We start from the raw sequence: 14,082 nt of genomic DNA, 5'->3' as shown, positions 1-14,082 counted from the left end.
GTGTCGTTCACAGACCTGAGGGCGCCGACCCCGGGCAGTCAGGTGATAATAAAAAGTAAAATTTTTCTCATTAAGAAACTTTCGTTTTAGTGAATATCCTTTAACTTCAGAAGGTAGTGCTATCTCACTGCAATGTGTCAGATTCGATGATAATTTTCCTCAGAATTGTCAGATTTGGGGGAAGCATATGCTCGTTTCTCCGAGTATAAACAATTGTCACACAGTTACACCAACCTGAACAATGAAGGCAATCCTGCCTGGCAGAGGGAGACGTGCGTGCGTGCACGGGTCTGTGTCAGATATATAAGATAGAAACAGCCAGGCGATCTCCTGCCCTAACAATTCTCAGTTCTCCTGACTCCATTTGTTTCAATGATGTAAACATCTAAAGCAATGACGAAGAAGCTAAATACATGCTATCTGTTTTCCGCAGGCTCAAAATAATCTCCCACTTGGTGCTAACAGCTGCTCCTTTTGTTTGTTTTGATGCAGTCTCCGGCAGCTGTTATCACCTCAAGTAAAGCATCTTTCAAGGAAACAGACAAGATCTCAGTTTCTAAGTAACTGACCTATAAAAATGTAAAGCAGGCCTGCAGCCGCTCAGTCAACTGTGAAAAGAAGCAAAGCACGCCAGCCTTCCCCAGCAACCAGCTCCGCCAGGTCTGGGGGAATACGCCACACCAACAGCGCCAGTTTTAATTCATTTATTTCAACTACAGATTCTAAGGAGAACTCAACTACAAAAGAATAAGGAACCCTGAGGTTACTGCCTACTAAAATGAAACGATGACAATAAGGAAAACAAAGCTGCCAACACTCTAGTTACGTGGGGATCACAAGGCAGGCGGTAGGGTTTTGGGGTTCAGTGTGGGCTCTTCCTGTAACAACTGTCACCTCCTGAAACTTTAGTCAGGCCACACATTTCCAAGCCCAGGCCTTAACGCTGAACTCCAGGGACAAGAACCCCCGGAGTCTCTGAGGCCCTCAGAAGCTCACATACTCTTCACTCTTTGGCATCAGACGTGGCAGACGAGTTACCCAGCCCCGATGCCAGCACAGAGAACCTAAAAGCACCAACCATGCGCACACTGGGTGAAAAGGCGCCCGTCTGGCCTCTTTTTCTCACCAGACGGCCCCAGCAGAGACCTCCCTGTCAGCAGCTGCCCCAACACCCCAGCCCAATCCCCGCTTCGGTCAAAAGTACTGGACACGAAGTGTTACTGCCACACAGCTGGCAACTTACTGACGGGCCAAAAACAGAAGAAAATCATCTGTCCCTATTTTAGCTTGAGACATACACACACACACAAATCAGGCAAATTAAAACATTAAAATGATACAACACATTGCCTATCTACTAAATTTCTGAAGGATAAACTTCTCCTTCCTACAGAATTAAATTTAATATCCAGCATCAAAATTACTGCCTACCTTTCCACATAAGTAAATGATACTGGTGTCAGGGTCATAGAAGGGCAGCAACACCCCATTGCTAGTGTCCATTTCATGAAGAGCAATTGGTTCCTGCATGTTTTTCTGGGGAAAAAAACAGATATATATTAAAAAATGAATTTTTGTAATACTATACATTTTTTATCCTTAAGTTAGCCATTTCCCTAGAACAAGAAAAGTTTGCATAATGCACATATAATATCCATCCAAGTAAATACCGATAGGGATGCTAAACGGGCTCCAACCCACTGAAAGCTGTGTCGATCTCAAAACATAATTAATGCACATCAGCGCGATTCCATGAGAGTCCTTCTCCACTGTGACTATTTTCTTTTTGAGCAGTATTTTTATTATAAAACAAATATATGCCTTTAAAAAATTAAAAGATACAGAAGAACATAAAAATCATCCCATATTCCATAATTCCACAGTCCAGTGGGTGGCAGAAACAATGACTGTTTTGGTCTATTTCCTTCCCACACACAAACACACACAGATTGGGATCGTACCATATACACAGTTTAGTATTTTTTTTCACTTATGCTATTCTAAACATTTTCCTAAACATGACTATTTTGATTTAGACATTTGATCATATTCTTTATAAAACAGAAGTTTAGAATTTGTCTCCCAAGTCTAAAACACTGGATTCTTCGTGCATTCTTTCTAAAAAATAGAGTCAACACAGACTCCCTGGGAATATCAAGAATGCATTTTTGAAATACATTCAGTAATAAATCTCTAGTGAGGATGAGACCTTCACATCTAATTTAAGACAAGCAGGAGTTCAGAAAACTACACTGAGAATCCTACAATCTACATACCAACCCAAAGACCTGCTCAGAAAAGAGAGACAGCTCCAGGGTAAGCCAGTGGAAAGGCTGGAGGGGCATACCGGATTCCAGAGAGCCAGCTGCCGCTCACTCATGCGGCTGAAACCCGTGGTAAAGACATTCCCATCAGCCAGAAAGATGGCTCTCATGGGTCTTGCTCCTTCATGTGCTTTCTCCTTCTCCTGGGGCAGAAAGGGCAAAGAGGCACATTACACACATTCAAACCGCAAGAAGGAAGGGTGAGGCAGGAGGCTGGGGGCTCAGACCTGGACCCCACATGCCATTCGGATTAATGGGTGTGGGGTGTGTGTGTGTGTGTGTGTGTGTGTGTGTGTGTGTACTACCTCCCCTCCCCAGATGAGGAAACAGAGACACTAAGCAATCTGGTCAAGGTCCCTCAACTGGTTAGCGAGTGAGAGTGCCAGGAGTGGACTCAAAAGCCTCCTTCTCGCCACCTGCTGTCAACCCAGGAGCACGCACTGCGAAAATAAAACCCAGGAAAGGCCTCTGTCTGCTCCTCAGGAGGATAATAACCTGAGGAGGGAGATTCCCTGGAGTTTCCACCAATTTCTCAGGACAGGAAGAAGTTCGGTTTAGTTAACCCCTTCCTCAACCTCATTTGTTCAACGAGCACACTAGTACCAACCCCTGGAAGATTCTAGTGGAGAAAGCACTCAGCATGGGGAGGGCGAGTCCCAGTGCTGGATAAGCACTAGCCATGAGCGCTGCCTGAGCCTTGAGAAGTAACACTGCTGAAGAACCACCACACGTCAGAGAAGGGCAACTACGGGCCTCAGAGTGGGGCTGAAGCGAGGCATCCCGGGAGCGAACCGTGCATCTTCAGCCCTGACTCACGTCTCCAGTGTCCATCTTTTGTCATACGTGATTCTGCTGAGGTCTAGCTTAGGTGACAGAAACCAAGACACTGAGCTGTTGGGAGAACACGCTGCATCTTTGTAAGGCACTTTAACAAGCACTTCTGGAACAGAGCGGGGAACCAATCTGTCAAGATTCAGTACCCAGCCGGGAAGGCAGTTAACTGTTTGGATAAGCTGATTGAGACTTATAAATTCTTAAGGACTCTAGCAAACTGGTAAAAACTGTTTCTTTGTGAAAAATGGTCACCAAGTGAGAGAGAAGCCTTGGGCAAAGGCTAGAAATGTCCACCTGAAGAGAAGACTGATCGGGAGGCAGAAGCCCGTCCAAGCCTTCTCCAACGCACCGTGTGGCGTGTGCAGACAGTAAGGGTCCACTGAGCAGCAGCGCAGCCTCTGCAGCCCACCTTACAAAGCAGACAGCTCACCCTCCCCGAAGTGCTACAAACACTGCGGCTCTTGCCCCAAGAATACTCACAGCAACAATCTCTTGCTTCCTAGGATCGATAACTCTCACTTTCTTGTCTTTGGAGGCTGTGCAGATCAGGCTGCCATCCCGGTTCCAGCTGACATTGTAAATCATGTCTGCATGCATGTCGTCCAAGTTTATAAGGGCTTCCCCCGTCCCCACATTCCAGATGATGATGGCATTGTCACAACCTAAAAGCAAGCAAAACCACGCCGCTCAGAGATCAGAACACCTGTGCAACTACACCTTTGTGAAAACCACCAATACGGTGAGGAGACACATGCACTGAAGGGACGGTGCTGTTTATAAGAGACCCTACTGACAGGGAGTTAAAAACTGAAGTAACAAAGAAAAAAGACATCTGTATAAAAGAAATAAGTGTTAAAGGAAAAATACAGCTTGTTAAGTTTGGGTTCATATGACAAATAAACCAAAAACAAAGAACTACAAGAAAATAGAATCTTACGTTTTTTTAAGAGTTAAGTGGGCTGGCAGACCCCAAGTGACTGTAAGTTTCCTTTTCTAGTAAAACTAGCATCAGAATGAATACAGCTTATTTCTTTTCCAGAGAAACTAAAAATAAAGAGTTTAAATAACTGTTTAGGCCACTCAACAAAAATAAAGGATGGAGGTTATTCAAATCAATGATGCTGTAGAACGCGTCTTGGTAAATTACAGTAAGTGAAAGGAAATGCAAAGGCCACCCTAAACATCTGTTCACAACAGATCTCTATCTCTAAAAGAGGAGAAAAATAGACCGAGACCGGGCTGCTCTGAGAAGCCCAAACTGCAGGCACATCGAGTTAGGAACTGATCCCCAGGGAGGCCACAATGGCGACTCAGCCACAACCCCTCAGCTCATCAACTCTGTCCTTCAAGGCTCGGCCACAACCCCCGAGGCCCCTCTACAAAGAGGCTTTCTGCTGTTGCTTCCAGGATACTAGGTTCAAGGATGAAGCAAAATAAAAGATGGACATCCTGAAGGTGAATTTTTGCCAGTAAGCTAATTTTGCAAGCACTTTAGAAAAATCAGCCACTCACATCAAGGACACCTAAGTTGCCAAAGGGTTAGATGGAGGAAATTAGAGGAAAAACTGCACAACAGTATGAAAAGCTGGAGCTGAACTCCGGGATGGAGACCCGGCCCCTCCTGCGCCTTGTTCAGCACAGGCACAGCCGCTGGGGGCGGATCTTGCAGCCTTAAACGCGCAGAGCCCTGCGGCCCACCGTTCTCCGGGGCCTGTAAAAGGGGGCGCAGGGCTCAGTCTGCTTGCCATACCCTACGCTTGACCTCGACAGGAAGGCAGCGGGAACTTTCCGGGATGCAGTTCTACCTTTGGAACTGTTTCCCCTCCTTGTCAGACTGAGGCTCTGAGTCAAATTTCAGAGGGCTTCCTGGGTACGGTTGTGATTTTAAAAGAGAATCCTGGGTAGCATCTTTTTTGAAAAGCAGTTTCTTCGATTCAATAGGTCCCTGGCGTTAAATTTTTTATTTAACTCATTATATTATAAAAACTCTTTATTCCCAGTTAAAAACTGAACTGGGGGCTGGCCCAGTGGCGCAGCGGTTAAGTTCACATGTTCCACTTTGGAGGCCCGGGGTTCGCTGGTTCGGATCCCCGGTGCGGACATGGCACCACATGGCACACCATGCTGTGGTAGGCGTCCCACATATAAAGTAGAGGAAGATGGGCATGGATGTGAGCTCAGGGCCAGTCTTCCTCAGCAAAAAGAGGAGGACTGGCAATAGTTAGCTCAGGGCTAATCTTCCTCAAAAAAAAAAAACTGAACTGATTCCTCTCCTTTTTACCAGTGAGGGGAAAGATCTTTTAAGTTCTACCACCAACGTTAGTATTGCTTTCTTTTCCTTTTTGTAAATAGTATTTTATTTTATTTTTTTAAAGACTGGTACCCGAGCTAACATTTGTGGCCAATTTCTTTTTTTTCTTCTTCTTATTCTCCCCAAAGCCCCCTGGTACACAGTTGTATATTTTTAGTTGTGGGTCGTTCTAGTTGTGGCATGTGGGATGCCGCCTCAGCACGGCTTGATGAGCAGTGCCACATCCGCGCCCAAGATCCGAACCAGCAAAACCCTGGGCTGCCGCAGCGGAGCGTGCGAACTTAACCACTCAGCCACGGGGCTGGCCCCTAGTATTGCTTTTTTAATAAACCAGTTTTATTAAGGTATAATTTACACACAATACGACGTACCCATTTTAAGTACACATTTGTTAAGTTTGACAAATGTGTATGTTCACGTGGCTACCATCACAATCAAGATAGAGAACATTTCCATCACCCCACGAAGTTCCCTCATGCCCACTGTGTTGCTTCTAGAAAAGAAGATAAAATCTCACATTTTAGACAAAGAAGATTTCTGTAGGATAAAGCTTGGAAACTACCCAAGTGGGAAACCAACAGGAAGGAACAGCAGGACTCGGTCACCAGAGTTCACTGCAGTGCTGTTTAAAGTGAAAAATCAGAAACCACCTCAACTTCCACACACAGGGGACTGATTAAATAAACGGAGCTATCCAGACAGTGATCACGAATGGAGTCATTAAAAACATCAGAGGAAGAACATTTAACGGCACACGAAAGGACGGCAGTGCACCACTAAGTGCAGAAAGCAGGTAATGTGTGAAGTACCTCAACCCATCTTCGTGTGTAAAATCATTTACGTAGGTGCACAGGAATACCTTCCAGAAAGAAACATCAAAACGGTAATAATGATGTTCCCTCTGGGCAGCGGGATCACAAGTGATTTTTATTTTCTTCCTTTTGTTTATATACATTCTCTATAACATACATGTACAACTTGTATAAAGAGAAAAATTAAAGTACTTTTTAAAAAGCAGGAGGATATTTGCCTAACAGGATGACCCCAAAGTTGGCAGCAACACCAGAGCTGGCTCCCACAAGGGTTCCTTCTCCATCAAGAGTAACTAACTGTGTCCACGGAGGGCCCCAGCAGAAAGCATGAACCTGCTGAAATTACAGGCAAGTAAGTACGTATCTGTCCATTTTTCTAAGTAGGAAGTCCGCAGCTTCCACCAGACTATCAAAGTGGCTTCACAGACACGTGTGCGCGCACGGGCTGAGGAACCACTGTATCTCAGCATCTCTTCGTGGGTTCCTAATGACCTCCTTCAAAACTGAGCAGCACTCAGTCAGAATGTGCCGGCCAGGGGAAAGGCGAGGGCCGCTTACCTGCGCTGAGAAGCACGTTCCGGGCTGTCGGGTGCCAGGCCACGATACCTACTCTCTTTGAGTGGCCTTCTAGAATCACCACAGGTTCGGTCAGGGAAAGGGTGAGTCCATTTTCTGGGATCTGCCATACCTGTTGGAAAAGAAGAAAGAGGACCCTTAGGAAAGCGATCACCCTCGACAATCACATTTACTGCAGCCATCCAGCCTGAAGACTTGCTCTGCAGAACCAGAACATACAATGGTCTTGGGATGAAAGGCAGAATATTGTGAAATGACTGGGTACAGTTGTTTTTAAAATGTAACAGGATATTAAAGATCAGAACATCCATACGGCCTACAAAATGTTACCTCTCCACTTTTATTTAATATTAATTGAGATTTTATTTTAAACTCCCTGTTCAGTTAAAAACTTTCCAGTTAGAAGCATGCAAAAAGTTGAAAGAAAAATACAAAATGATTGAAGCACCCATGAAACGAGGCGCTGGGTGAAAGCCCCTAGCTGAATCCATGGTTCTTGAGGGGAGAGCACACTCCACCCACCAACCAAGGGCTCGTGAGGGATGGTGCACTTTTAAAATAGTGTATTTTCTATAATTTTACATTTGGAAAATGAAAATATATCTAACAGTTTTGTAACGTGTACCATAGAAAACAAATCATCTTACAAAAGAAGAAAATGGGGGGCCAGCCCAGTGGCACAGCTGTTAAGTTCGCACATTCCACTTTGGCAGCCCAGCATCGGCCAGTTCGGATCCCCGTGCAGACCTACACACCGCCTGTCAAGCCATGCTAAGGCAGGCGTCCCACATATAAAGTGGAGGAAGATGGGCACGGATGTTAGCTCAGGGCCAGTCTGCCTCAGCAAAAAAAGAGGATTGGTGGCAGATGTTAGCTTAGGGCTAATCTTCCTCAAAAAAAAAAAAAGAAAATAAAAAAATGGAAAAATTGGACCTCATCAAAATTAAAAACTTTTGTCTTTCAAAGGACACGATCAAGAAAAGTGAAAAGACAACCCAGAAAATGGGAGAAAATAATCTGCAAGTCATATATCTAATAAGGAACTTTTATCTAGAATATACGAAAAATTCTTACAACCCAATAAAAGGAAGATAACCCAATTTTTCAAATGGGCAAGGAATCTAAATAGACCTTTTTTCAAGGAATATACAAAAATGGAGAAAAAGCACATGAAAAGATGTTCAGTAGTGTGAGTCATTAGGGAAATGCAAACCAAAACCACAATAAAACATTACTTCACTCCCACGAGGAGGCTGGAATCAAAAAGACAAGTGTTGGAGAGGGTCTGGAGAAACGAGAGCCCTCACACACAGCTGGGGGGAACGTAAAATGGCGCAGTTGCTCTGGAAAACAGTCTGGCGCTTCCTCAAATGATACAACACAGGGTCACTACATGACCCAGCAATACCACTCCTAGGTACCCACCCAAGAGAAATGAAAACACACGTCCTCACAAAAACGTGGCCATCAATGTCCACAGCAGCATTATTCATAAGGGCCAAAAGGCGGAAACAACCCAAACCCCCAGCGACTGCTAAATGGACAGACCTGGGTTTTAAAAGGTTAAGAAACACCCTCTAAGAAGAAAGGCCCCGAGTCACAGCTAAGCTGAGGAGCACCAAGAACCCCAGAGAAAGCCAGATACTAAGTAACATCTAGGTTTGTGAAAAGGTTAGTTTAAAATAATTATCTTCTCATATATGAAGAATAAAATAAGTAAATTTACCAGCAAAAACGATTTTAAGGAACTGGTTCATATGAAAGATGTAGAACTTGCCAGTGAAACATCATGTTCAACAGTGGAACAAGTGAAACACAGAATTTTCCTTTGCTGGGGATTTTTAAGGAGGGGACAAACAAGTGTGTGTTTTCAATTGCTCAGGGGAAGGCAGAGGTCTGCGTGAGGGGGGTTTAAGGTCCGCGTCTGTCTATCGTCCCGCAAAAAGTTAGAAGTCTGCCATCCTGAAGAGTGAGAAAAAGTCATAAATTAAGTGACCAATAATATTTACAGCTAAATACTGCCTGGGCTAAATATAATCCCTTATGCAAATCATGGCAAAATAAACCTGCCTTTTGAGGGCCCAAAGTTAGAACGTCACCTAATTTCCACCGAACTCTCCTCATTCAGCAAATGGTAAACACAGCAGATGCAAACAAGCAAAGATGGCAAAAGAACACCCACCTTGCCCCTCTCTGTCCTTCCCCAGACCACAGCCTCCTCCACCCAACAGACTTTGCCCCGCACTCCCCCCTGGGAGTGTGGGCCTCTGCTGACCACTCCCAGCATTCCATGTCTGTTCTCATCCTGATATACACGATTTTTATTCAAGGCTCATGATCAGTAAAACGGCTCCGAATTGAACTTGGCTATATGAATATAAAGCAGGACTGATTCTTTAACAGAAGGAATAGAAAACAACTACTGATCCGATCAAAGCATGAAGTCAGCAGAGAAACAATTATGAAATGGGACTTTGGTGACTCAAGAGGAAATGCATTTTGCAAGAAGAATTCTGACCCACGCCTAGAACTGAAGGGGTGGTAATACCAGCTGCCATCTCCAGATGGCACCATAACCACGGGCTGCTGGGTTTTCCTCAAGGACTGCAAAGCCGCCTTGCCAGACCCTGACCACAATTCAACAGCACCTCCTCTAGATCCCGCCGAGGCATGGAGTGCTGGGGCTTTGGTTATAAATCGGCACTTGCCATCGTGAACAGGAGGCCAGAAGCAGAGCTCCTAATGGGACTTCGCCCTTTCCCTTCTCTAGCTTCCCCTTCATCCATCTTTTCCTTGGATTGAGAGGAAATTGTAATGATGGAGCAAAACATTTATTATATAATTTTAAAAGGAGGAAACGCTCTGTTCTTCGTTTCTCTCACTTGTGGCAGATTCAGCGGTTCCCTCAACCAAGTTTAAGCACGTCACACAGGTACCTAACCCACCTTACCACCTGGGTCGCTCACTCACGCAGCACATTTCTTGAATGGCCGTCTAAGGCAGGCCTGTTATCAGGCAAGCGAGGACAGGGTGACTGCGCACACACCTTGCTCTCGCGGGGTTTACGGTCTAACACAAAGCAGAGACCTCTATGAGACCCAAAATCAAAGACAGCAAGACAAGGGATGTGACGGAGGGTTGCAGCATGGACTCTGGAGCCAAACAGATCCTGGTGCAAATCCTGCCTGGGCTACTTCCCGGGATGGTCCTGGGCAAACGCTGTCCCTCTGCGCAGAAGAGACACCAGTACGCATGCCTCCTAGGGCTGCTGGGAGCTTAAAGGAGCTACTAAAGCCCCAGAACAGGGCCTGGCACACAGTCAGTGCCACCAAAATGTAGAGACAGTGCGGCGGTTAAGGACATGGGCTCCAGAACTAGCAGAGACTGTTCAACTGCTGATTCTGCCACGTATGGGCTGTATGACCTGGGCGACAGTCGCCTCACCTCTCTGGGCCTTAAGTCTCCTCATCTGTAAGACGGGAGTAGTAATGAACCTCCTCTCACTGGGGTCGTTGTAAGCACGAATGCGGTAACACGAATCCAAAGCACGTAGAATAACGCCGGGAGTAGGGCAGGCTCTCCACAAGGGTTAGCAATTGCTGTTACTCGTATTTGCAGTGGGAAGGCACACAGCGTACGTCACCCATGCTAGGCTGGTATAAGCCAAGTGCTGCAAGAAAAAAAGGGGATGCCCCAAAGAGACTGGCTGCAGGGCTGACAGGGAAAAGGCACCAGAGTCAAAAAGGTAACACAGGCACAAGGGTTTAGAGTGGGAGGAGAAAGTGACTGGAAAAGTCTGTGAAACGAAATGAAAAGACGACGGAACTCTCGCCTCTGCCGGTAAATAAAGGTGGTGTTGTTCTCCACTGTGGATGGTGGAAAAGAGCCGGCAGGTCTGTCAGTCTTTCCACACAAAGCGGACACACCCCCGGCTGCTGCGCGCTGGCCCTACTCACAGCCTGTCGTTAGGTAGCTCTCTGCCCTTTTTAGGGCTGTCCGCTGCTTCCGGGCAGCGGCCTTCCAGTTTGGACTGAGAGGTCTTGCCTCCTGCAGTGCAGGGACAATGAAGAGCAGAAGTCCCACTGGGCACGTGGTTAGTCTTCTGGAGCATCACCTGGGGCACAGCCTGGTACGGCGGCAAGGACGCTGGCCTGGATGTCAGAAGACTCGGGCTCCTGTCAGAGCAGGGACACTCGTTGGCGATGTCAGCATTAAGAAGGGACTTCATTTCCAGGAGCCTCAATTTCCTTGTTTGAGACTGGGGACAGCATCAGCTCTGCTTACAGGGGTTACTGGAAGGGTCAAATGAGCTAAAACATTTTGCATACCCAAAGCACCACCATAATGTAAAAAACTGAAATAGGGTGGCCTTTGACAAAACCGTCACTCCCTGGGCCTGTTTCCCAAACTGTAAAATAGGACAGACTCCTGCCCACCATGCTGGCACAAGGACTAAACACAGTCATGCTCATAAAGGCTTAAAGCAGAGCTTGGCAAAAAAGTGTCTACTCTCCGTTCATGGTTATTTTTCTCGTTGATACTGTGATCACTACGACCCCATAGATATTTCTAGGTGCGAACATCAGGATTTCTGCCATGAGTCTCATCTTCAAATTAATTCAGCACTGTACCCAACTACCTGATTTATGTCCGAGATACCTTATGTGTGAAAGCTCTGGTTCGTGCCTAGGCCAATTAGCACAAATGAGAACAACTCGGATCTCCACGAAGATCGTGAGCTCCTCTCTGTTCCACAGCCGCAGGCTAGTGCTCCAACTCCAACCAGCTGCTTCAAAAACACACGCAGTGAGCGGAGAGGAAAACAGGCATCACGCAGCCTCTGCGTGCCCAGAGTGGGCGTCTCAGCGACACGGCCCACCAGCTCTCCTCCCTCCACTTGATTTTCTGTTCCGTTTTGTTTTGTTAAATAATACTGTGTGTTCCTGAAAATTTCTATTTGGACAACACATTACTATGGCAATGGTTTTGTTTTGTTTTGAAAAAATGCAATCAGTCGCAAGGCCTTCCAGATGAAAAAGTGAATCAACAGTGGAAAGCCATCATGGTTCCGGAGAAAAACAACTTTAAGCACATGTTGAGGAACGACTGAGGATCAACTGGCATCCTTTTTCACATGAAATTCTGAACACGGAAAAAGGACAGCTCAAGAGAACAGTTCCAACAAGAAAAAAGTGAGGACAAGTAAGAAACTTGGGTTTCTCTCAAGTAGTAATTTTCAGAGTAATCCGTTTGATGGTTTTATTTCTCAAACACGGTGCAAATTTAAAGCATACACCAAGTTTCCAGACACTGCTGCCTGATTTTAATCACCCATCATGAACTTGCTACTGGGCTCGCACTAGAGTTACAGCCACGGAAAGGTCTATTCCCCCTAAAGGCCATCGCTGCTTTCAAAGGCTAAGGAACCAATTCCGCAAGGAAAAGCAAGGACAGAGATGATCCTAAGAGACAGGAAGAGGCTCCCAGCTTCTGCAGCAGCTGCGGGGCGGCACAGTGCCCCGCAGGAACCACCGACCCAGGAACCCCAAGGGGCAGCACGGAGAGGCAGGGCACTCCTAAACGAACCGTGACAATGAGAACAACAGCCGACTTGGGAGAATCAAAGCCTGAGCGCTGGGTTCTGATTCGCCACAGCTATGATACCCGCTGGCAAATGGCCCAGATGCAATCTGTACAAAAGGGAAATAACACGAAGCCCTCCTGCCTGACAAGAGGGACAGGCATCCTGAGGAGGGCGCTCCCGTCCCACCGACAATGGCACTGCCACGTTTATTTCAAGGCAAAACTATCAGGAAAATTTACGAAAGAAGCAAAAATGTATAAAATAGGGAGTTTATTTATTTATTTTAAAGATTTTATTTTTCCTTTTTCTCCCAAAGCCCCCAGGTACAAAGTTGTATATTTTAGTTGTGGGTCCTTCTAGTTGTGGCATGTGGGACAGCACCTCAGCATGGCCCGATGAGCAGTGCCACGTCCGCGCCGGATCCAAACCAGTGAAACCCTGGGCCTCGGAAGCAGAGCGCGTGAACTTAACCACTCGGCCACAGGGCCGGCCCCCAGGGAGTTTATTTTTGTTGACTTCCACAGGAGTGTAAGACTGATTTGGGAGAAGGGAAAAGTGTCCACTTAAATTTAGCCATTTTGGACCATTCAGAACATCTAGCTGGAGACAAATAAGATGACACTGCCTGCAAGACCTTCCCGTCCCAGATTCTGGAAGAAACAAGTACCCAACCCCATTGTTTGAATTAGCCATTTTTTGCATTTGTGTTAGATTACCACCCTGCAGATAAGGGACAACATTGAATCAACATCGTTCACTGAACTGAACTTGGCCGCTCTTTGTATTATTTAAAGCACTATTATTTTCTTGGAGTTAAAATTTTCCCAAGTAAAATACTTAGTAGCCAACAGTCTTTAAAGCTCCGTATGAGAAGATATTGCTGGAGAAAAGAACTCTCAGTACCCCAAATCTGGAAAACATAGGAACAGAGAATAGTTTCTAGGAAGAGGGTTTATATAATTGTTTTCTGCTGGTATAAAACACTGCTTCAGAAAGTAGGCCATTAAAGGTAAACTATGCCAATATCATTTACTTTTAGGCTGCTTAAAGAAGCCAAAAGATGAAGGACTGGACCATCAAGCTGGCATTCCTCCTCCTAAAACTGCAATCAAAGTGACATCACTGTCACTGAATCAATTCTTGCAAAACTAACAAATCAATGTCTAAATGCTTAGGACTTAATGGAATTAAACTGTAAATAGAAAAAGCAGTTTTTCAAATTAACTTAACCCTTTTACAGCTCATTTGATAAACTGGTTCCATTGTATTTTTCCTACCAAATATTTGCTAAAGATATTCTTACTGAGTCCACTAAGGGTACACATCAAAACTCACTGCAAAAAGTAATAACTCATCATATATTTACATCTTCCTGGATCCCCTCAACTGGCATCATTATCATCATTACTTTGCATGTAAGGGAACTGAGGCTGAGAGCATTTAAGTGCCCTGCACGCACTCAGAACTCCCAGCCTCGCTTTCCCAGCAGCCCTCCTCTACTAGAATTAGGCTGTGTTATGCTCCCTACTACTTGTAGCTCATAGGTTACTACTAACAGCCTAGGCTTAGGAAACGACAGCGTTTTTCTGTAAAAAGTAAAATAAAACAAAAAACTGGTGCTGTCTGAAACCATCTGACCTA

General features: G+C 45.6%; 1 protein-coding gene across 10 annotated transcripts in view; it reads right to left on the bottom strand.

The window, feature by feature from the left end:
- CORO1C (coronin 1C) overlaps positions 1-14,082 on the bottom strand; it is a 73,038-nt gene that overhangs the window by 7,282 nt on the left and 51,674 nt on the right. For all 10 annotated transcript variants that reach the window (XM_070627050.1, XM_070627049.1, XM_070627052.1 and 7 more), the window contains 4 exons: positions 6,840-6,969; positions 3,639-3,820; positions 2,348-2,467; positions 1,432-1,536 (listed from right to left, as the gene is read on the bottom strand). In XM_070627050.1, the coding sequence (XP_070483151.1) occupies positions 1,432-1,536; positions 2,348-2,467; positions 3,639-3,820; positions 6,840-6,969 (537 nt within the window). The remainder of the gene's footprint in view (positions 1-1,431; positions 1,537-2,347; positions 2,468-3,638; positions 3,821-6,839; positions 6,970-14,082) is intronic.

This window comes from Equus przewalskii, chromosome 7, assembly GCF_037783145.1.
Source record: "Equus przewalskii isolate Varuska chromosome 7, EquPr2, whole genome shotgun sequence".
Taxonomy (NCBI): Eukaryota; Metazoa; Chordata; class Mammalia; order Perissodactyla; family Equidae; genus Equus; species Equus przewalskii.
Note: the sequence above shows the minus strand (reverse complement) of the source record. Positions and strands in the feature narration are given on the sequence as shown.